This window comes from Chelmon rostratus, chromosome 4, assembly GCF_017976325.1.
Source record: "Chelmon rostratus isolate fCheRos1 chromosome 4, fCheRos1.pri, whole genome shotgun sequence".
NCBI classification, from domain to species: Eukaryota; Metazoa; Chordata; class Actinopteri; order Chaetodontiformes; family Chaetodontidae; genus Chelmon; species Chelmon rostratus.
Window position 1 is genome coordinate 9,500,748 of NC_055661.1, and position 24,762 is coordinate 9,525,509.

Sequence of the window (24,762 nt, forward strand, 5' to 3'; positions counted from 1 at the left end):
TCTTTCTTGTGTTGTGAACTGGATTGGAGGTTTGGTTTTGGGGTTGCGGGAAAATGACACTGACTCTCTGGACTGGTGGACCAAAGAGTGGAATGAATTCTGGGACTGTGGAGCAAATCTTTCACGTGCACACACTCACAAATATTGCTTTGCTTGCTTGATTTAGTACACGTAATGAATGTGCAAGTTTGTGTAACTTTTCTCCCCTGAAATCAGTCGATAGGGTCTCCTTTGTGCTTCCTACTCAGCCATAGAGGACAGTCAACAAAATCTGTAAACCAAATTCAGTTTAGGTTTAGGTATTCAATTGGAAACATCCAAGTTTTAGTGACCTAAAGTGGAGAAGCTTGGTTAGAACAATTATTAGCAGGGGGGCAAAGACTGCCTCACAAGACAAGTTAGTGGAGTTTGATTTCTATTTGACTTTTACTGGTCAAAGCAGTTATGAATGAATGGAATTTATTTTAGGTAGAAGTGAAGTGCTTGGTAAAATAAGCGTCATTCTTACAATTTGACCATTTTCTTAGAAAAATTTTTAAAAAATCGTACTCGTAAAACTTGCAGATATTGGTAGAATCTGCTTTCATTCTTGCGATCACAAATTCCCGGAGAGAATTTACAATGGTTGACTGAAACTGGAACGCCAAGAGACACGGGGAAAGTGGTGTTATATTTTGTGAAATACAGCCTGTACGTGTCACAAACGCAGAAAGAACACACCATCAAGGAAGCAATGGCAGCAGAACAGAAAAACCAGCAGGGAAAGTTGGCCTTTGCCCGGTTTTTGGTCAATTTTCTTCCTAATCAAACACAGACCGACATATGTGGCGCAGACACATGTGGGTTTTACATGGTAATATTCTGCAATGTGCTCATGCTGGAGCCCCAATAAATGTATTGTGGGAGCAGTGCAAACTGTTTCTCTAGTGGGACTTATGAGGACGATGTTGAGGTTCCATGTATACCATGGCAACGCGAATACGCCTGATGTTGGTGACAACTGATGCGATTTCCATTCGAGGTGAAGCGAGGACAGAACTGACAGAGCCCTTAACAACAAGATGATAAAAACATAAACGACCTGAATACAATTGCAGACAGAGTTCAAAGTCAAACAGAGCGCATTTGATCTCAGGCTATAAAAATCATTTTAAAATCAAAGGGAGGAAAAAAACAAGAGAGACAGAAACAGAAAGGGAAGAAAGTGTGAGTGAGGAGGTGCAGGAGAGACGGCAAAAACATCTCTTTAGACATGCAGAGCTAATTATTTCCATCTCAGATCAATGCCCTCTCTTTTGAACATTTCAGAGGATAAGAAGAATGAAAAAAAGATCATACAGCTTCTTAATTAAAAACTGGTTGCCATGGCAATTGTTGTTAAATTAGACAACATTTGGCATGTGGTCCACAGTTAAAGAAATGGATTCCAATTTAAGTGGTGTAAGCTTTGTCTGACCATGTGTCATTTGTTAAACCAGGTCAGTCTGTATACGAGCAAATTCTTGTCTCTTCATCTGTGTGTGTGTGTTTGTGATCGTGTGTGCATGGGTGCGTCCGTGTGTGTGCGTGTGTCTAACACACCTGAGTTGAGGTCCCGTCCGGGGTTGAAAGCTCGGCTGTTGACGGTGGGGGAAAGTCTGTCACAGCAGATGGTCTTGGAGACGTTGGTATTGAAGTTTCCATCAAACCTAAATGCACACAAACAGGCAACATTTGAGAAATTTATAGAGTGTGTCCTGCTCATTTGTTGGTGGAGCAGCTCCGACTTTTCTCTCCGCACTAACAGATTTATGACTCCACAGCTTTAGCTCCACTAAAGCCCAACTCGCAGGTTTTCATATACCTCTGAGTAATGATTTAAGGAGAGAGGCTACTGACTGAGATCGACATGACTCACTCAAAAGAAGAAATCTATGTGAAACCATGAAGTTAATCCAATTATGTGAAACATCTGTTGAAGCTAATAGACCCTGCTTGTTTCATTTGAGCTGAATCGTATTGGTGGCTATATCATCTGTTGCCCAGACCTCATATTAAAGCAGGAGTTATGGCAAGTGAACAATATTTTCCATGGAAACTGCTTGAATTCTACTCTTCTCCCAACAAAACCAATACCCAAGCTCCCTGAATGCATCTGAATGTGATTGTAGAAGGGCTGCCCGCTCAATTTGATCATTCACATCTTCTGTCAGGGAGCCCCAGCGTCTATTATCAGTCTCTTTGTCATCTTTGTTCTTTTTCCGCACTCATTCCCTTTGTGTCATTTTCAACTGAACTTTACACCAACAACAAAAAACAACACAAGTTCTCCTCCCCATCCAGCAGCGATGCGATCTTTGGCTTGGACATGGTAGCGTGTGCTTGTGCTTAACGTGGTGCAAGAACTACTCCTAAACTGATCAGCAGAATCGCACAAATTTCATCAGACTTTGTTGCCTTTCTGGAGGAAATGCTGCAAGAAATGTTTCCACGCCGAACTTCGTTTAGCGTGCTTCATTTTTCAGCACATAAGCTTTTCACACTGCACCGGGCAGGCCGACATGCATGACCAAGTGAACAGTATTCACGACAGTTAATCGTTGACATCCTTAGAGTGTGTATTGATTACAATATTAAAGTTGTCACTGGTCTTTCACTGGCCAAATACAGTGCTAATGAGGAGACAATATCAAGGTAAAGACAATACTAAGGTGGTACATAATAATACAATTTATATAATATAATATCTACAAGAATAATAATAATAATAATAGATTGGGAGTATAGCCTGGGGAAAGGTACAGCTGAAGTGGTGAATGTTTTGGGCTAGATTAGTCAGTGCTGAGAAAATCTCAGTCAGATATCTCAAAACTAAGATTTAGAAAACAGATTCACTCTTTCATAATCTCTTCCTATTTACAGGAACGATTGAGCCCTGACTAGATGTGAAAGGATGGATGGAGAGAGAAGAGTTCAAAAGACCACTGCAATGCAGTTCCTCACATGTACTTTTCAATATTCTGAATAATATATAGAAAAACACACTGTGAAGAGGCCCTCCAGCGTCCAATTCAGGTTTATGGCATTTGAAATTTGTACGTTATAGGGCTGATCCAGCATCAGATTGTTTACTTGGGCTTCTTTACTCAAGCTTGTGTGACATTGTATTTTACTGTAAATTCTAATGAGCCACAGAATTTATGTCTTCACCAAACCTCTTCATCGAGCATGCTGAGAACAGCTGATTAACACATTATCTGTCTCCTTGGTGTGATTATTAACTCAATTTGGCCCTAAATGGCAATATTTTGTAACATGTACTAAATAATGTGAGGATACGTCTCTGTTTGTAACTATGCACAGTCAAAGCTTTGACAAAAAGGTGGTCAGCAATGTTCCCTTCATCTGTAATCAGAATGGGCTCACAACGACACAAGTGTATGATGCTTAAAAATGTCATGCTAGTAATAATTCCCAGCAGAGTGGCTTGCTTCAGTGTCGTGTAAATGATGTGGCCCGGTAATACAGTGTTGTCCTTGGACCATACACACACCCAAATGTGTTAAAGAGGTGTCAAAACAATGAGACATGTGGCAATCAGCACATCTTAAACACCTGTTTCTTCCATGAACATCTTTACAGATATAATTTTTCAGTATTTTAAGTTTTAAGTAACAGTATAAGTTATTTTAAAATGCCAACTGTGTGTGCGTGTGTGTGTGTGTGTGTGCATGTGTGTGTGGTTTCCAGGGGCCACATCTCTAGAGTTAAGAGCTGACAAAAGGGGAGGTATGCAGAGGAGCAGCCCGCTCTGCACTGCACCAAACCTTGGTGCTTTGATCCTTCCACCCCACCCCCCACCTCCTCTCCTACCAGCTTTGCAACATGCAGACGCACATGTGCGCACACAAACACACACACACACATCACACACATGCTACACACTCTTTGGCTCCCCACTCTGCTTGCAGACCTGGCACTGGCCGGGTTTGATTGACAGGTGCTGTGATGTACAGGCTGCGTTTGAACTTCACTCATTTAGAGTCCCATAAGGCCAAAGTCATTACCATTCTCCTTCAACCCACTTTGCATAGAAGGGGTAGGCAGGACGCTCAGCAAAATGTGTGCCAGATAAAAAATACATTTGCAGCCGCTTTGAATTCCACATCAAAAAAACATATGAGAAAGGGAGAGAGAGGGAGAGAGAGGGAGAGAGGGAGAGCGGGAGAGCAGGAGCAGGGAGGAGGCTGATCAGACATCTTAATGAGGGCAAAAAATCTGTTCTGCCAAAAGGCTGGACTCACCAGACACATGCAAAAAATAACGCAAGGGCCTGATTTGATTTACACAACATAATAAAACAGCGTAAATCCAAACTGTTACACAAGAATGCTCCAAAGCGAGTGCATGCTGCTTTAAATAATTTTACAATGTGTATGCATTTTAATTAAGTACTGTAGGACTGCTCGCTTGATTACCATACTTCCCCAAAAGGGATTGTTCTCTATGCGGTGATTAGAAACGATCCTGAAGACAATTCAGCAGCACCATTAAAAGGCCTCTGGCTGTCCTTGAGAAAGATTCTAACTACAATTTATTGATGTTTCTTTGAATTCTGACTAAACCTGACATTCTGACTTCGCTTCTAACCCAGGATGAAACTGAAATATACACTGTGCGTCAGTTCCGAAGAAGAAGAAGGGGGTCTTGCAAGAGGGGGGAGAAAAGAGTTTTTCCAATTTTGGAATTACAAATCTTCAGTAAGAGTCTGCAGAAAAGACCTGACACTCGGCGTCTTCTAACACAGAGCGAAGCGGTCGCCTCTAAATAAGGCAGCACCTGCCATGTTCAGTTACGAGCCCTCCACTGTTTAGAAAATCCATTATATTATGCTGTACCCTGCAGCAGGAACCATGTACTGTATGCACAGAGGAGGCAATCATACGCCATTCAAAAAGCCCAGTGGGTACAATTACCTTGAAGAGGCTTGCTGTTATGCGGGCTTCAACATCAAGAGTAATACTCATTCTAATGTGTTTGCAATCCCTCAGTGGAAGGCAGCGGGACAGCAGGCAACATGCGAGCTGAGAACGGGGAGTGCTTAAAGAAAGCTTTATCCAAACAGATCTGATCGCATTATCAATATGCAGAGCGGGTTCTGGAATCACTGGTTTCTGTTGCCAGGTTGTCATATCTGCCATCCCTCTTTCATTCAGACCCTCGCTCTGCAGTGCTGTCCATTAACCAGGGTAGGGGAGGATCAGCTAGGACTGGAGTGAGGTTGTCATTAAGGATTGATTACAGACTGGGCAAATGGGGCCGGAGCTCGGGGTCCTCCGACAGTGGGCCCTGGCTGACATGAGGCTGGTCCTTGTAGTCAGGGGCCTAGCGCCATCACAAATGACTTGACTCTGGTGGCAGTCATTACACCACAATGCAAAGCAAGCCAGGAGGGCGTCTGACGGCTGCTTGTTCTGAAGTCAACCTTTCACAATCAGCCAGCAGCACTTAGTCCCAGCTGAACTTTCTGTTGCTACTAGCAACCGCTACTTGCACAGTCCGACACTGTAAGATCCACCATTTTTTATCCACTGCACAAACGGCCATGTTGGAACATTTTTGAAAGGTACAATTTTATTACAGCTGTTTTGCAATTGTTGATTTATTCATTCAGTTTTTCTGTGATCGGTTTACTGTTAACCAAGCTAGCCATTGTACTAGCTAGCTGTCTGAGGCTAATGTTGCTAATACGACGTTCTAAGTAGCCTGTTCAGCTCCCGTTGGGGTAACTGTTCTGTATTCTACAATGTAACCAATCTGCTGAATCATGCTGCCTTCAAATAAAACTCGTGAGCTCATGGTTACAACACGGGAGGTCATGTACATACGCTTGTGTTGTTCAAGTGTTCAACATGGACGCCATAAGACTCCTCATTGTTCTTGTCACTCTTCACTTCTTTCTGAAAACAAGTACATATGTTTGTACAGTGGCTTCCCTGGATTATGTCGATTTGACTGATATAGGCCACGCCTATTTGTGTCAATACAATTTGTCCACCATTTTGGATGTTTAGTACATGATTTTTGCTTCTTTTGGCACGTTCCATCCAATCTTCACCAAACTGGGTACATACCATTTAATAGATGTGTTGGAATGTACAATATTAAAAACTCCCGTGTGGAGATTTGACAAATGTAAAGTATTATAGTCAATGGATTATGCATTTGGTTGAGATATTAGCTGATAAATCTGAATGGGCATGCAGGAACTGGGAAAAAGCCATACAGTGGACACCCAAGGACCTCCTCACTGCTTAAACTGCTTTTGAATATCAAAGGAGGAGGGAATGAGAAATAAAAAGAGGGAGGGACTGGAAGGCGGAAGGCAGATGAAGAGGAAGGGAGTATATCAAGCAGAGAAAACTGGAAAACAGGCTGGAAGGAGGAATAAATAAATGGAAGAAGGGAGGGAAACATTTAAGGGAGGCAAGGATGGAACAACAAAGAAGAGAAGAGTGACGAGGGAAAGAGGAAGAGGTTGACATTAACCGAGGCAAGTGGAGAGGGAGGAAAAAAGTTCTGATAGTGGCCCAACATTTACACCTGCTCAGGTCACTTGAAGAAACCCCCTCCCAACCTGCCTGGTATTTTCCATCTCTAATGTGCAAAGAGAGATATCACCATCGTGCTGAATGAGCAACCAGGACATCAGCTTGATCTGAAGCTCTGACTCTGAGTAGCTGCTCTCTGGTGCCACATGTACTCTTGATCTGGACTGTAAATCTGCCAATAGCTCAGATAGTGAGAATTCCTCCTCAGAAACGGGAGCTGCGCGTTAGCACTATGGTGGCTTTAATCCTTATGTTTAATTTATGAGTGAAGGTACTGGAAATGCTGCAGCGTCATCCCTCATATGATGTTACCACATACGTATTGTATAGCCATCCTGCGCTCACTGGCGTAGAGTTAGGCATCAGTGTTCTGTGCAGCAACCTCCGCAAAAGAAGTGTGCTACTCAACACGCGTATACATAATGACTCCATAATAAGTTTAGAAACCTGCAATTAATAAATTAAACGTTACAGTTGTTATATGAGTTTGAGCCTTTTTTTTTTTTTTTTTACACATATCTCAAAGATATCCTGTAGTTTCAGAAGCCTTCCAAACTTTCTAAAAAGGAAAAGGAAAAAACACAATATGAGACATAAATTCACACGTCATAAGGAAAGGAACACTTGGCATGGATTAAACAAGAATATGATGCCAGCTAGATTTCTGAGATCTTTGCAAAAGAAGTTGCACAAATCTGATGTTGATGATATTGGAAAGTCAAGTCCTGATTGATGAAGATGGATCAGTATCTGTCTCGGGTCTCAAAAAGTAATTCTCCTGATTGTTCTAGACACAGTAATGAAAATCTTTTCAACGCTTTGGTTTAGTTCTGAATACGAGTGCTAAGGAGGCTAAGTCAGGGAGAAAAACGTCAAACACTGTGACGCTGACGTGCCTGCAGGCAGCTCGAATAGCCCGGCCATCCTCAGGGACATCTTTCCATGTTTTGTTTCCCTCCTCCTCTACCTTTCCCTTTTTCTATTTTGGTGAGACAGTTGTTTGTTTACCTCTTAAAAAGGATCATGTGAATAGTATTTTCCTGGCACAGTCCGTTCACAGCTTATCTCTTCTAGAAGCAGTGATGAAATGAGACCGCTAAATGCCAACCGGGCTTCTCCCGAGCACACTTCTCACTTTTACAGCTGCATAGCAGTACAACTGTTGAAATGAGCATCAGGAGATTGCATGGTAAAAATCTAAACACACGGACACACATGCACACACACCGACTCAACGTGTCACACACATTTGCTATTTTCAGGTACGGCCTTGCCGTTGAGACCGTGCAGTGATTAAAGCATACCAGTGGGCGCTAAGCACTGCCCTCTGTGGCCTCCCTGTGAAATGATAGCCTGCTAGCTTGACGGCTAACAGACATGGACACCCTGTGAACCACCTGATCCCCCGCAAACCGGCTGACCTGACTGAGACCCCCAGAAGCAGCTGATGCCTGAGACTAATGAAGGACAGTCTGCACTGGACTACAGTGAGCTGAAATCCCATCCTGGCCCGGGCACAGATCCATTTCAACCTGTTTCGGTCTAGACTCTTTTCTACCTTCTTTATCTTTATATACTTTTTCTTCTTCTGAGGCTCTTTTTGAGGCTAATACAAATATTCATATTTGGGAGTTACAAAAACCAGATATTTATATAGCCAATATCAGCCAATATTCTTCTTTTTTCCCTCACGATCCCGCATAAACCCAAAAAATGAAAGTGAGAGAGCTCTGTGCTGTTTTCCTCCCCTGAGGAAGATCCTTTGAAGTTCTGGGCTCTGTCAGACTTCATTGGTATGTCCATCCCTCCTCCATCCCTCCTCCATTCCCCCTGACTCCCCCTGCACCATTCCATCCCTCTGACCCGAGTCTGATATCATCTTTTTCTATGCAATTTCTGCCTCAAACTGTCTCTCAAAGCAGTAAATCCGAGGTTGTAGGCCTGTGTTTAGAGTGCACATGTCAGGACATAAATACAGCATGTCTGCGTGTGAACAACTGTTGGGTGTGCGTACTGCGTGTCACGAGCATGTTTGGGCTACAGGTGGTCAGTGGCCCTGAGCCAGGCGGCCTCCTCTCAGCAAGGCTAAAGAAAAGACAGGTGACCTCGCAGCCTGTGAAGTCCACAGCGCGAAAACTTCAGAGAGCAATAACTGGTTACATCAGCTGATAAACGGGAAGGAGATAGACAGAAATGGAGAGAGAGCGGGGGGGGGCGAGGGGTAGAGACAGCTGCTGCTCTGTAGATTAGAACTGAAAGCAGCTCACTCCCTCTCTGAGCTCGGCTTTGAACTGTGTGTTTGGCTGCTGGAGTTGGTGATTGGCTGAAAATCTGGGCCTATATAGGGTCGGGCAACTCTGAAACACTTTTGTTATGTCTGCACCCTTTTTCCCACTTTTATTTTGGTCCACAAACTTTATTTGTAAAAAACACAATGACGATAATATACCGGAATCAAATTTTGTGTCACATCATCATTAATAACATTGGAATTTGCGTTGAAATTGATGCAGACGCTGCCACCAGACCAGGCTTCAAAAAACTTCATTACACAGAAGAGCCCGATATCACACGGCCTTCCTGGGATTCAAGTACCATAAAAATTTTTAATGTCAAGGTACACAGCAGCAAAGCAACAACTGGCACGACTACTGACTGCTTGAACAGCTTCTGAAATAAGGGTAGAGTTGTTAAAAAGCTGCCAAATGTCAGAGCGTGCCAGTACTGCTCAAGGCAGTAAATTACGTGATGTAATCCAGTGGTGATCAAAACATGTTTAAACAAAGGAGAGACAGGGATTTGCGTGCATGTCGTTGAAGCATACAGCAATGTATAGAGTGCTGAGTGCAGGTGCTGACAGTGGGGGGTGGGTTTACAGACAGAGAGTGAACCTCCTGCAGAGCATTATAGCAGAGAGAAGGCGTTACTCACTCCATCATAGATGCAGGTATGGAGCAGCAGTCCTGTATCGCAGTGAGTGGAGAGGTGAGGTGAGCGGTGTACGAGGCCTCCACCACCTGCTTGTTCCTGTTCACCACATCCAGGTAGCGGTTAAACTTTTCCCGGATCTTTTTGGCCAGCTGCGTGAGGGAGACACAAACACAGACAATGATTAGTGGTGACGCCCGAATTCATCTCTCACTGCCGTTTTTATATCTGCAAGACTGATCAGGAAACCAGGCGAGATGGGATGTCATCCAGCCGCCGGTCTGCCTAAAACCTGCCAAAAATGAAGCATAGGGGAGCCAAAAGATTACGAGTATCGCATCTAGACAAGTATGCACACACACGCACACACACACATCAATGCTACTGATACTTTAATAAGCCTGTTACTAATGCTACTACTCATTTGGTATTGAAGCCTCATGAAAGTGGTGATTAGATGCTGGGTTTTGTTGACTGTGGTTGCGAGGTGGTGCACATTAATAGCGCATCTCTCTGGGAACAGTGTGACCCTGGTGACACAAGAATACCAGAGACACACACCGCTGGCCTCCTACCTTCAGTGTGGGTTCTGGGGATAAATATTGCATGAAGAGATCAGTTTAAATAGTCCTTCAGCATGATGACAAAGAAAAACTGCAACATCACCAATCGCTTACATGAAGAGACATTAACTGTCATACACACAAACACGTACTGTTTATCACAGTGTTGAAAGACTTTAACTGTGTGTTTAACTGTGTTTCTGTGGATCAGAATGGTTTACTTTGAAGCATTTCCATTTATTTATCCTTTTTGCCCCCCCTCCCTCCCCTGTTTACTCATTATAGTGGGCTTTCTGCATATGAAAACAGCTGAATAAAGCAATGACCTAGACCTGCTCTTCTCTTATGACATAAAAGCTTTTCCTGCCTTTCGTCTTCACTGTATCTTATTTGCTGCTTATTCAATGAGGTTTTGTTTTTCTCACCCATTGCTATTCCATTTCTTTTAGAAGTCTCACTTTATTTTCTTTGCTACTTAGTGTATCTCCCTTTTCTCTTGTTGCTGCTTTGTTCTCAAACAAGCTTCCTTCCCCCATGACTTCTGCCTTTTCTCTGTCTTATGTTCTGAATATAAACAGTAGGTAGCTTCTAAATTTAGCCTTCTTTTGGCAAAAGAGACAAATTGGATCTCAAGGTGGCACTAGATTTGAACGCTGGTGCAGGTGAAGCACACATTGCCGTCTCTGTCCTCAGAAAGACAGAAATTTAACCCTACAAACCTAAACCCACAACGCCTTCATTTTATCCATTGTTATATTTTCCTCAAAACCCCAAACCCTGGTAACTCTGGTTGGAAGTGTGTCTATAGATTTTTAGTGTTCAGGTAAACTGTGAGCCTGACACACATTCAACACACACAATTCGATCACCACAAATGAAGCGGAACAATATCAGAGATGGCCAGACCTCAGGCTGCACTAAGTGTGAAATCCATCACTGCTAAAAGAAGAGCCGAATGATGGATGTCTGAGGCTGGAGAACAAAAAACACCCTCCATGTCCAAACAGCCCACCCTTCATGCTTTGATGAGAAAATCCACCCTAAAACACAACAAAGGGTGAATGCACAGTGAAAGCTGGGAGTGGAGGCGCTGCAAATATTTGAGGGAAAAAAAAACAACTGCATCAAACTGTGCATTTATGCATATTTCTATTTTGTGAGTGCCTTGCACAATTCACATTTTAAATACAGCACAAATCCAGTTTATGGCATAATTTACCTTTAAAATGCATGAAAACCAGGTAGCAGAAAGGAGAAAATGAGTGTTTCTAAACAAAGGCACAACAGCCAATTCAATTGGTTTTTAATGGGCCCCTAATGTAGGCCCCTGGACATGCATACATTACACTTTGTCTTTCTTCCTCTGAAGGACTGGGCTCTGGTTGAGCACACATCTCACAGCGCTCTTTCAAAATGGGGTTCCAGCTCTTTTGGGGACACTAATGACCAGCTCTGCAGCAGCCTCTTGGGGGACATTAATAACCAGAACACCACAAGCTATTCACAACAGGTTCCTGCTCTTGCGTTCTTTCGTCAAAATGTGTTGAAAGGGTGTTATGGAGAATTGTGGGGAACTCGCATCCACTTAATCTAAAACATCACATGCATGTAATCTGTTCCAGATTATCCTCTCAACTTCAAAGCTTTCACATGATCCACTGGTTTACTCGAGATCTGTTAAAGAACTAATCACCTGCAGTTACTTTTGGATCACCTTGTCATCTAAAATCTGTGAAATATTTAAGAACTGTGATGTAGTGAGCGCATAGTTGTGATGCTTTGATGTGCATTACTTGCTGAACCATAGAAAACAGATTAATTAAAGTTCTGCAAAATGTAGACTAGATTTTTTGGGGGCGCATAATAAATGCAAGACAAAGCCTGACAATGTGCGACACATCCTCCTATGCTTCAGCAGAAGAATCTCTGACTGGACGGCCAGAGCACCTCAATGAAGTATATATAGGGCACATCAGAAATTCCTGACGAGTATGAGTGAGTATGCTAAAACAGTGTGTGAGCTAACTTAATAGTACGTGAGGTGCATACTATTAACAGTGAATATTACAGTATGCAGACACTAGATACTATGCTGGCACAAATATCCCACAATCCAATTCTGCATTGACGACAACAACAATGGTGGACGGTGACCAAGGCTGCTCCATCCCTCGCATGATGTCAATTAGACCCACAACAAGTTCGTCTGTGGCTCGCACTATTTCTTATATATCTTCTTAATGCATGCACATCAAGGATGTATTATATGATTATTATTATAATTAGGATTACCGCTAGATAATGGATTATTGCAAGGTGTGGTTGGATGGCCTGGGTTACCATGGTGGAGGCTCTTGTAAAGCCCCGTGCATGTCACTTCTACGCTGACCAGTGCTTCGAAAATATATATACTACTATTTCTTTACACAAAAGTATATATATATACACATATGTTTGTGTGTGTGCACTCATGGCAAGAGTGACACGTATGTAAAAGGCAGTGGTCTGAATACTCTCCCAAGCCATTGTAAGTTATCTACTCAGTCCTGTTGAATACAGAAAAAAAGGCATATTTCCACAGTAACTGGACTCCCTTTGTTCACATCCCATAATTACCGCTGCCTACAAAGGGGCTGTGATTCAAGCCAGAAACAGGGAAATGTACCACGACCCACTGACCGCTTGTACACCTAATCAGCCTGCCGCTATTCCTATTAGGGGTTTAACAGGGGCCTGAGGCACAGCCCACAATTACTCGTACTCCACCACAAGGCGCACACACACACACATACACATACACACATCCACACATACACACATCCGCACATACACACACACACACACACAGCACGGCAATTAGCTGCAGTGGACTTTGTATTAAAAAGGGGAAAATGGGCCACTGTTCAGCTGGGGAGTGTTTCCATAGCTGGGTGGGGGGGGGCACAGAAGGAGCGAGTAAGACTCGACTTTTAACAGAGTGACTTAAGAGAAACCAGAAACTTCGAGCCCTGCAAGTTAAAGCTTCAGTTACAGTCTGCCACAGTGCAGCCAAAGCAAACCTGCACTCTGCAGATTAACCACACTCTCCAAAACACAGGGCTCCTCTCTCCGCTCTCTGACCCATCCAACCAGCTTTTAGGGTTTGTAGCACCCAGTGGGGCTGGTTCAGCCACAGACCTGGAGTGCGTGGAACGGGTGCACCCTGAAATCTTGTGTTGGGAGATTTGAGGTTTGCCAGCCAGGCTCCAACCACAGTCACTGGCAGGACTGATTCTGGCAGGACCGAGGCTTACTTTAGAGTGCAGGAATGAGGTTAGTGCAGGGATATGAGGGTATAAGAGGGACACTAGTTGAGTTCTGCAGAACTAAACCTGTGAGCACACACGTGACTGGCATGGTAAAAACAGGCACTTGCTTCCCCTCGATGGACTTACTGTCTTACTGAATAAGTGCATTTTCTCTTGCCTCCACGAACTGTCAAAACGGTTTGTTAGACTTCCACACAGACACTGATGACACTATTTAGCATGATTTGATAAAGTGAGAAAATGTCTCTTAATACAAAAAAACCGAAAAGCCTCCTGCTTACAAGGCTGCCATGAAAAGCATCAGTTTCAATACTTCTGGAAAAAAGCATGATCAAAATGCAACATCATAACGATACCAATATGAGAGGAATTTACCAGTTTTCAAAAAAACTGTATTTCCAGACACTATCTTGTTGAATGATCTTAAAAAAAAAGATGAATTATTGCAGCTAAACAACACAAACTGCGTATTTGATATCAAAACTGAGGCTGTGGATGTTTTTTTTACATTTAATGTTATTTGTTATAAAAAAAACTACATGTATTTTAATGGCAAGATTAGAAATAGGAAAAATAGGAAAAATAGGACTGCACTGGCACATTATAAGCATTAGTGGTCTTATGCCTATAAAGTGATGTTCTCTGTACAGGACTAAACGTAGTAAGCCAATAAAATGGCAAGCACAACACATCAGCATGGCCCTGAACACATGGTGGAATAATCAAAATTCCATTTTTCACTTGAATGGATTCATTTGTGGATGTCCTTTTCCCTCTGTTTCTTAAATGTCACCCTCTGAAGGCCGCATCTACCTGGGCTGCACCTGACAGCCTTAACACTCCCGACACACAAAAGCTGGAGAGCTACAAGACTGAACTGACACTTTATACCACTCTGTCAACGCTGAATGTGGGTCGTCTGGAATAAACTTAACTGAACTGGGTGAGCTTTCAGTATTAAGTGTGTCTCTCACATCAGACCACGGCTGTTGAAGTGTGCGTATCCTGTTTCAGTGGCGGACAAGGCTTAGTTGGAAAACTTTATGATAACTTTTGGAATGAATACAATTTAGTTTTTTAATATATTACTTTACTTAACTGGGAAAGGAGGGCTTTGCTGAGAATGAAATAGTCTTTACAGGAATGTACGGTCCAAGAGAGCAGTTTCATTTTACATTATAATTACTTATTTGTCAAGTATATCTTGTGTTAATCTGCCAGTTCAGTCCTGGGGTCCAATCATCGACTCCTTTTTTTTTTTTTTTTTTAAACGGACTGTATCAGCTGTATGAAGCTGGATCCATTTTCATCTCTTCATTGTAAGTTGCAGTGTCTCTGTCAAACACCAGTATTACTTTGTTAAAACAACCCATCGCTAACGCACATCATCGTGTGCGTTTGAATGGTGGTCCAGCGCGGAAACACTGGCAGCCAGCAGTTTCACTCCGACAGCACATGTCAACGAGTTAAACAAGCAGAATAAATGCACAGACTGGCAGAACAGACAGGAGCAGAGACAGAGACGGATAGAGGGAGGGCTAGTGTTGTTGGAGGGAGACAGATGTCTGCGTGTCTCTCTGAATAATGAATTTCCAGAGGAGAAACTCCTCTCTGTAGCCCCTTGCCCTCTCTCTTCCCCTGCAGATGCACTCCTAATTGAGCCTCCACTCTGGCTCGTGGACACAACCCCTCTGCCCAGAGAGAACACGCGAGCCAACTATGCCAGAGCTGTCATCTGAATTAGTTGGCATCTGCTTCTGAAGGGTTGCAGCTACAATGTATGGGTACTGTCTAGCTGGCCGCGGACATAAAAAGGTAACACTATTCCAACGTGGATCTGAAACGAGTTAAAGTCAGTGCTGCACTGGGACTGGTGCTAATTAACATGCACCGAATCCTTGTGATACCAGTCCAAAACCTAAAGCTCAGTACCGTAGCTGAGGTTTCTGTGAGAGGAAATGCTTTTGGACCAGGCCTATTCCAAACACAAACTGAGACGCGCACAACAGGTTCTCATTATCGCTGCTCTCCATAGCCGGGAAACATGAGATCTATGCTGTCATTTGTGCCGATTAGCAAGGAAAAGGCTACATTTCCATTGAGGCTAACAAAGAGTGAAGCATCATGGCCAATTGGGCTGCCTCTGGAATAGTAAATAACTGCAAGGTGAGAGATACTTTATAATTCACATGCATGCAGTGACACCGATGGATACACCGGTGCACACACAGACACACGGAGAAATGCAAACAAACATCAGCTTGTCTGTTCTTGCTGGTGGCTGTTTACCAGTCTGGTGTTTACTGTATCTCTTCCAAGAATCCTGACGCACAAGTGCAAACACACACACAGACATACGTACATATACACACAATCACGTTTGACCTGACGCCGGACGGCAGAAATTCTGAGCATAGTTTACCTAACCTTGACTTAGGGTTTTAAGGTCATATGAAACAAATCTCCCAATTCCTCAAAAATGCCTTTCTCTCCTTCAAGGCTTCTTCCTCTGTGTTCCTGCAGCTCTGCACTCACACTGTGAGCAGAGGGGGAGAGACAACGACGGCCCGCAGACAAGTGGAAAAACAGACAGGGAACTTCAAAGCCAATGAGACAGCAGCCGTAGAATTTTAATAAACCCCCGTTTTCCTCTGATGGCGAGCGTACGTGTGAGTGTGTCTGTGGTCGTGTTGTGTTCAATTCGGCAGCAGTGAACGCACGGCAGCCATGACACATGCATGCACGAACAAGCACGCATGCACATGCACACACGCACACACACACACACACACACACACACACAGAGGAAAGGAGAAGCCTTTGTTACTCACCTGCTGCACTTCTGTCTCTCCGTTTGATGTCTTCTCGGTGTACACGAACGAGTTGAAAATTCTCTGTGGGGAGACAGAGGGAGAAGGAAGCAGAGACGGTGAGGTCAGATCAGGAGGAATGCTGCAGATTCAGATCCAATAACTAAAAACCACCACCTGAGGAAAAGTATTGGCAGAGTTCTTTCAAAGAGATAGATTTTGGTTTCAGGTGTTGTTGAGCAGAGCCCTTTGTTATCAACACTTTGGGATAACATCTACAAAAAGTGTCAAAACTGTGGAATGGTGAAAAAATGACGACTGCAAAAGCACAACCTATTGTATTATTATTACAATGTTACCACATACTTCAAGCATTCACACCTTTTTATGTTCACGACTGCACTTCCACACGTTTGTAAAATCCAGTCAAACCACGATCACTTAGAGGCTGCGTGCCAGTCTTGCCAATGAAGCAGCTATAATGAAGCTGCCACAGGGGCTTTGAAGTTCGAGCGCAGACCAAGATCAGTATTCAAGGCTATCACAAAGCACCAAAAGTTTGATTTAAATGTGGCAGATTCTCATTCTTCACTTATTCCATACTCTTTTATGTCCATTTCATCAAATAACCAATCACGTAAAAGCATTATTTCCAGAGGCAGCACCCCAGCTGAATGTTTAGAATTTGAATGATATCTTGTCCTGTTACAAAGCCGAACATATACATGCAAAAAAAAAAAAAACTGGCAACAGACACCTTTAACCTGTTACGCTGTCATGTACATCAACACTTTGCACATCACACATAGGTAAGGAAGTGATGGTGTCACCCTTGTTTGCACAGTCCACATTCATGTACGCCCTTGTTAGCCACTGGTTATGTGTAGAAATGTGAAAGTGAAACAGTTCATCGTGACGTCCCTGAACGTGCAAAGAAAAAACAGTTCATGTTTAAAACTGAGACGTATCTGTGAGCACTCTCAGCCATCCAGGTCACTGAATATCCAGAAGTTCTACAGACAAAAGGGGGCAGAGGGCAAGAGGGCTTTAGCATGAGAGGGTACATATCTCCAAGAATCTGCAGAAAGTCCAGCTTGCTTCACTAAAACCACCACCATTACTCTGCGGCGTTCGAATAATTCATCTGAACGTGAATGAACTGTGCCAAGTGTAACTAAACACTGAAAACAAAACTTCCTTTCTAACGGGGCCTTAGTGTTGTGTATTCTGGCTCGCTGGCTTACTGGCACATCTACATGCGATGAAAGCGTCATTAATGTTGTTAGCCACACCTGTGCTCCTGCTATGACAAGTCAAAATGCTGCGAGACGATTTTTAAACAGAACCCGGCCATGTATGATTTACAGCACGGTGTCAGACGAGATATAAACTAAACAGCTGATTGCTTAAATGATGTATTTACAGGTGCCCAGTGTTGTGGGTGGTGTTGTATTATGACGGTGCCTAACAAAATATTGTGTGAACACAGCCAATTAACAACACCCAAACTGCCTTCACGGCAACCTTCGCTGGCTTCCAAGTTAGCGTCTTAATTCTAGATGCAGAGCGAGGCAGCAGACATCAACATTCGCTGTGATGGATTTCTCTGCTCAGAAAGGTGCATCTGGAGCAGTTTTATTACTGGTCCAGAGAGAATGATAAACCTGGTGATCTGCCAGAACAACCAAGCCATAGACCCAGACGGTACAGTCCCGTCATTTACATCAGCTTCGAGGTCGGGGAAGAAAACGCGTCACCTGTCTGAATCTGGAGGTCCGCCACGACACAAAATGAAGGTTTTCATGAGCCCGAATCACATGCTGATGTTAAGTTTCCCCCTTCACCTTCCAGACTGAAACATTTTAATAGTCCCTGATTTATATTGTTAAGTGAACAGGAAGCAGAACGGCACATTAAGGCACGGAGAAAACGAGTCCTGGTGTGACCTCAGCCTGAACACACGCTAACCGCTAACAGAGAAACGTTTTAAGAGCTGCCGTGCACACGCACACACACCAACACCAACACACACACCAACACACACACACACACACACACACACACACACACACACACACACACACACACACACACACACACACACACACACACACACACACACACACACCTTTATTCAGATGGTCTCCTGGGTCCCATCAGCTAAACATTCTCTTTCTTACTTCCTGACACACACGCACACTTTCCAAACACAGGCGGCAGCACTCTGAGGCGGCTACAAACAGAGTAAAACTAATGTTTGTGTTGTGGCAGCAGGTAGGCAGGCAGGTGTTTCACTGTAAGCCACCCCACTGCACACAAAGCCTTAAATTACCTGGTTCCACACTGCAACCATTTCCTGCTGCCTGTCCACACCTTTTGTAAGACACATTCCAGAGGACACCAATCACCCAGAATGCACCACATCACAACTAACCTGGAGCGGATTCACTATAGACTATTATTGCCGAGCCTTGGCTACACTTCAACACCTTTCAACAGATCTTTGCAAAGCATAACAAAACAAAGCATCGGTGGTTTCACACAGTTAAAGGGGAGGGTGAGCAGTACCTTAACGACACTGTAGCCTCCTGAACATCAGAAGAACCTGACATTACCAGGATGCCTAAAAAACAGCTATTTTTTGTACTGGCTCTGGCAAAGACATGCAACTTAATGGCACCATTTGAAAGCAGGGCTAGTTATTCCTGATTATTTTAATAATCCATTTATCTGCCGATTACTTTTTGACTAATGGTTTAATCCTTTGGTGTATAAAACTTATACTTACTTAAATAGTGGAAAACATACATCACAATTTCTTGTGTGTGACCAACAGCAGAAAACTCACAGATATTTAGGTTACAAAGGAAGAGTGGCAAACTGTGACGTTGGAGAAGCTGAAACCAGAACATGTTTGCCATTTTTGTGTGAAAACTGATTTAAACGATGGCATGATTATGAAACAAGTTGCCAGTCAATTTTGTGTCGATCAACTGATTGATTAATTGGCTAACAGTTACTAGGAGGTCTAATGGGAAGAAACCTTCATAGAATAAAAGAAAACAGAAACAAACACATGGAGATCCAAAGTCAGGCAGTGACAGATGAAAATAAACAGATGCAGCTATAAAAAAAAGCTTGACTAAATCTCCTTACAATGGGCCTTTCTGGGCCATAATTAGGCCATTCAGCATTCGGCTCTTGAAAGACTATCAAATGTAATTTCTGAAAATTTAATTATGTCTGATTTGGCCTGGAATTGCAGTCTGGCATAAGCACAAATACTGCAGATTGCCAATGTGTCTTCAACAGAACTTTGTCGAAGTGCTCAGTTTTAATCCTGTTTGTCTAAATGGGGTCAGCAGCCCTCCTTTTGACTGTTTTAGAGCATAGTTCTTCCTTTTTACAGTGGCATGAGACTAACACACAAGGCCTGTACAAACAGTTTCATTATGTTTTTATTACACACACACACGCACACACACGCACGCACACACACGCACACACAGTCAGAGCTGCATATTTCACTACTGCGTTATTTACAAAGTGCAAAACCAAGCCAAGACAGTCTACTGTTCCACACCCTTCTTAGTGGCAAAAAAGAGAGAAAGTCCAAGATGTTGAACTGTCAAATAAACAGGAACAAGCACACACAAACAGAGCTGCCACTACTGAGCAGGAAGCATGTGCTCTCAAAACACTACACCAACAAAGCAGAGGGACAATGGGGGGATAAGTAGGCACTGGAATGGAGAAAAAATTTGTTTCCATTAAGCCAGCAAGCCTGAAAAATTGGCAACAAATCATGCAGAGAGAGAAAACTCCTGTTGTTGATTAGCCACAGGTTAGCTGTCTTTCCCCCAGTGCCTCGACTGTTTGTTGTCGGAGCTGCTTTGCGGTTTTCACAGCTATGTAGCAGCCAGCGAGGAATGCTCAGCTCTGAAACCTGAGAGGCCTGAGGCTGCCTAGGCCACCGTGGGCCTGTGGCCTCCCCTGACCCATAATCAAACACTGAAATGTACACAGCCGTATACACACCAGCACAGAAGCACACACAGACAACTACACAGTGTCAGGGGGTGCACTCACACTTCCCCAGACACCTTCCGAGGCTGGGCAGTGTAGAAGAAATAAACACGACAGATACCAGAGGATGAGGAAAATCAACACTTAATTATCCACTGGATGTCCAGCGTACTGCTGGGAAGTATTCTGGTGGAAATCTGACTTTGTGAATGTACTTCAGTCATCTTTTAAAAAAAAAAAAAAAAGCTAATCTGATTTACAAGTAAAAAAGAAATCCCACAATAGTATTAGAAAGATAATATACAATATATAACACACTAACATCTAAATATCTTCCATCTGCTTAATGTGTTTGGGCAGCGGGAAACAACCACATTTTCCTGAAGACACTCCATCTTAAACAGCAACAGCATGAGCATGTCGCCTCGTTTATCAAGCTGTGGAATAAAATCATTTTGCAGTAATAACATGTCGAGTGCACATACAGCAGCAATCCCTTTGGATGACTAATGAAGCAAAGTTCCAAACAGGCCAGCCCTGCTCTTCACAGAACATCCAAAGTGTGTTTTCTGTCCAATGCCAAGGCACAGGGAGCACCTTAAAGGCCCCCTGTGGCGTTTCAGATGCAGGTGCACATTCCACTGAACTGCAGGTGGCGGTAACGTGCCGAGACATGCTGCAATGAGCCAACAAAAGCAGGGAAGAAGAAGACCAACAAGCTTGTAAACAATGGCGAATATGATCGTTGCAGAGTAGCAGCGTCAGGTGTACTGGATCTTCGTCACCATGTGGTAAACGCTGTGAAACAGGTGCAGTTTGGTTAGATTTAGGCACCAAAACAACTTGGCTAGGTTTAGGAAAAGATCATGATTTTAATTAAAATAAGTAAGTTAGTTACGTTCGTACGTGACCTAAACTAAATACATTATGGTACGTAGGTTGAAGTCATTTTCACACAGGACATGAACAGCAGTCTCCTGGGTTAAAGTCCTGTTTGTTTGACCCATCCACACCACTTTCAAGCAAAGACTTTCTTGCTCTTTATACTACATCACCCAACGTCCCCCTCTGCTCCTGTTATAATTACTATGACAACTAGACGTCACCGCCTAACAATTAAGGACAACATGGGACAAACAAGCCGCTTGCGCAGTCAACCTCTATGGTCGTTTTTTTGCCGGTGAGGGCAGGCTGTGTCAACAATACTAAATTTCAAATACTTTTTCGAAAATCAAAGAGGGAAGTGCATTCGACATGTTCGTCAGATCTCAAGTACACAACGCGTTCTGGAGAGTAACTGAATGTAAACGCCACTTTCATTTGTTTACAAGAAAACCGAACAGGAACATTTAACAGACTCTGGATCCAAACAGGCAGCTCTCAACACTAAGCTCACAAGAAATGCATTCAAAGTCCTGTCCATTGATCAGAGCACCAGCCTTTGTCTCATTAGGCCAGTGTTTAAATCCATCCACCTTGGGGGTTAATCCTAACCACTGACGACTGGTTCACATGAGTGACTAAACCTGAGTGGAAGCTCAACCAGTGAGCTACAGAGATAGATACCAGAACCTCTGTTGTTGTGATGATTAAGCATGATCAGATTTACACATAAAACACGAAAATGTTCACAATCATATCAAGTATTAGCATCCATCATGAGTCTCAGGCAAAACCACACTCACCCTTCATCATTTGTCAGTCTGTCTTGGCCCCCCAATCCTCTCCTGTTATAGCAGCTTATTTCAATGGTTAGACCATGGGAACCCTCCATGTATACGGCATCCATTTAATTGGGCCTGCCTCTTCAGCTCCTCTGTCAGGCTCTCTTGGGGAGGCCATAAACTACCCCAAGAGGCTCTTCTCCTTTAAAGTGCCTCTTTTGTTCTTAGTGGGCCAGAGAATAAAATCCAGACAGATGATACCAGGCCAAAGGCAGAGACTCTGAGAGTCAACCGTGCATGTTTTCAGGGGAGAACACACAGAATTAGAAGTGAAGGAAAGCTGGAGCAGTTTGTGCAGAGGTGAAGACAAGAGTGAGGAAGGGAAGGAAAAAGGAAGGAAGGAAAGAGGGAGAGAGGAAGTGGAGGCCAACTGCAGTGGTAGGGCTGAATAGGGAATACCCCCATTAGCAATTCCCCCATCTTCAAAGGCCAGAGTGGAGCCGTAAACCGCACTAATCTGTAACTGGACCAGAGAGGACGCACACAGAAATGTGCATGCACATCCACCCACACACACAAGCAGACACACCCATTAATCCTGTCTTTAGGGCTTGTTGATCAGTGGTCCAAGGTTTATCTATGAACACACTGGAGGGCAAAACGGGAGCATCACTTGGGTGGGGCACATCTTGAATGTGTGAGTGTGAGTGTGTGTGTGTGCGTGCCCATGTGCAGAGTGTGAATGTGGGCTGTGCATAGACAACACACACACAAGCGTACCCATGTGTAGCTCATCGACTGCTGTCACTGCAGGCTTCTGACGGTAGGAAATTTCTATGAATGTGAATGTCTGTTACACACACATCCACACAAACACACACACACACACTAGGCAGCAGTGATGATGTTTTGGAGCTGTAAGGCCTGAGAGATTGGTTTCCATACAACTTACAGATAAAAGCCAAAAGCCCAAGGGAGAGTAACTGCTGCTTCCTCCATGCTGCTGGTATACAGCTCAGCCTCCCTCCTTCCTTCACTGCTTTATCCCCCCCTTGGCTTCTCCCCTCTCCCTCCCCCCGCCAACTCTCCGCTCATTGCACAACAAAGAGCTGGAGCCCGGGATGCAGCATCAGAGCTTCTCCTCTGATGTGCATGTGTGTTGTTTTGGGTTTTATTTTTTAGCTTTTTTTTTTTGACTCTTTGCCATGTTTCCATCCCCAACCTCACCCTCCCCTCTCGAGTTTTTTTCCCAAACACTACAAAGCAGAGTCAGGAAACAGACACCTGGGAGTGAAGAAGCAAGAGAGAGAGAGAGAGAGAGAGAGCGTGGTTTCTGGATTTTTGCAATAGAACACAAGAAGTCTGAAATAATTGCACCTGCAGTTTACAGCTCCATAACACATAGACCAGAACCACAGAAGAACAGAGCATTTGTATCCACTCAATCGTCTACGGGGATAAACCTGGTGTGCTAACCACAGAAATGCTTTGATAGGCTTCACTGTGTTTCCTATCAATTAGAACTATGCCCCAGACAACCTCAGCACAATTAGAAACCAGATAACGGATGCAATTCTGGTTCTGCTGAATTTATTCACAGGGGTCAAACAGAGTGTTTCCATTGACTGTTTCTCTTAGCTTCAGTCAGAAGGAAGCTGCGTAAAAGCATGGCTCTCTTTTAATCAGCCGAACTTATAGATGTGACCAATTGAAGGTTTCTGGATTTGAAAAGGAGACTGATCATGTCATTCAACTAGTATCAGTGAGAGTACGTGTCTGTAAATGACGGGAAAACAACATTTATTCAGGTGACTCAACCAAATGGTGCGTGGTGGCGTCACCTGGCCCCAAGAGATGAGAATTAATTCAGTACCATGCCTTTCAGCAGTAAGGCATCATAAATGTTTTGTTTTGGTTTCTGTTCATTGCGCACATTTATCAGTCATAGGAAAGGGCATGTCCCTTGTTAGAAAAACTTTGACACTTCTTTGTTAACTACAGATTTTAGGAGAAATATCTTGTCTTCCCATGAATTCTAAAAATCTCACCGAAGTTTGGTTAATGCATAGCGCGTGGCAGGCAAATCCTGTGTAGATTTCCAAAGCACGCTTCAGTGAGTGTGGAATGAATGTAACCTCATCAAGGTTGCGGCCATAGAACCATAAAGAAGAAGAAAAAAAGAAGGGGTTTGTGCAGGAAGAGACATGTCAAACGTGGATCTCTAAATGTCACTATAATGGCCACAGAGAGACCAAACCCCTGCTAATTAAGTGCATCTCTATTTCAACGCAGCGGAGTAGGTTCGCTAATTAAATGACTAGCCGTCTGCCAACTGCTTGCTGCTGCATTTAGAGGGTGCTGGGGGTCAATTAAATTTGCTTGAATCTAACTAACGGACAACCTGAGGCGATGTCTCCAAATCCCCGGCCCACACACTGTGTTAATGTGGGGAGCGCATGCATGCGTGCAGCCTGCTAGTCAAAAGGCTTGGAGCTCCATGGACAGCTCTGATTTACTGTGTTCCACTTTCAACCCTCTGTGCGTGTTTGTGAGCTGGTGGACATCCATGTGCACTTGAAAAAGCGGCAAAAACAGGGAGGATTGCTGCCACATGCAGAAATTATTCCTAGGCTTTAAATCTTCAGGAAAACATAACTTGGTTGTCATAGTAATGTGACTTTTAACTGTAATGGATAAAACAGTTCAATGATCTTTTTTAAGGCCCGGTACACTGAATGATGGCACTTTCATACCTCGCTCCCACACTGCTACTGCTGAGATACTGAGACGCTGATTTCAGCCATAGTGACACCGAGAAAGAACGAGCAATCACAGAATCTGATGTAGGAATATAAACACCTGCTGTACCCACA

At 43.6% G+C, this 24,762-nt stretch overlaps 1 protein-coding gene across 1 annotated transcript in view; it reads right to left on the bottom strand.

Moving 5' to 3' along the window:
• The window catches only part of cachd1 (cache domain containing 1), an 84,211-nt gene that overhangs the window by 36,491 nt on the left and 22,958 nt on the right, over positions 1–24,762 (bottom strand). Inside the window, exons 2-4 of the mRNA XM_041935994.1 lie at positions 16,221–16,283; positions 9,522–9,670; positions 1,582–1,688 (exon numbers count right to left, since the gene is read on the bottom strand). Of these exons, the coding sequence (XP_041791928.1) occupies positions 1,582–1,688; positions 9,522–9,670; positions 16,221–16,283 (319 nt within the window). The remainder of the gene's footprint in view (positions 1–1,581; positions 1,689–9,521; positions 9,671–16,220; positions 16,284–24,762) is intronic.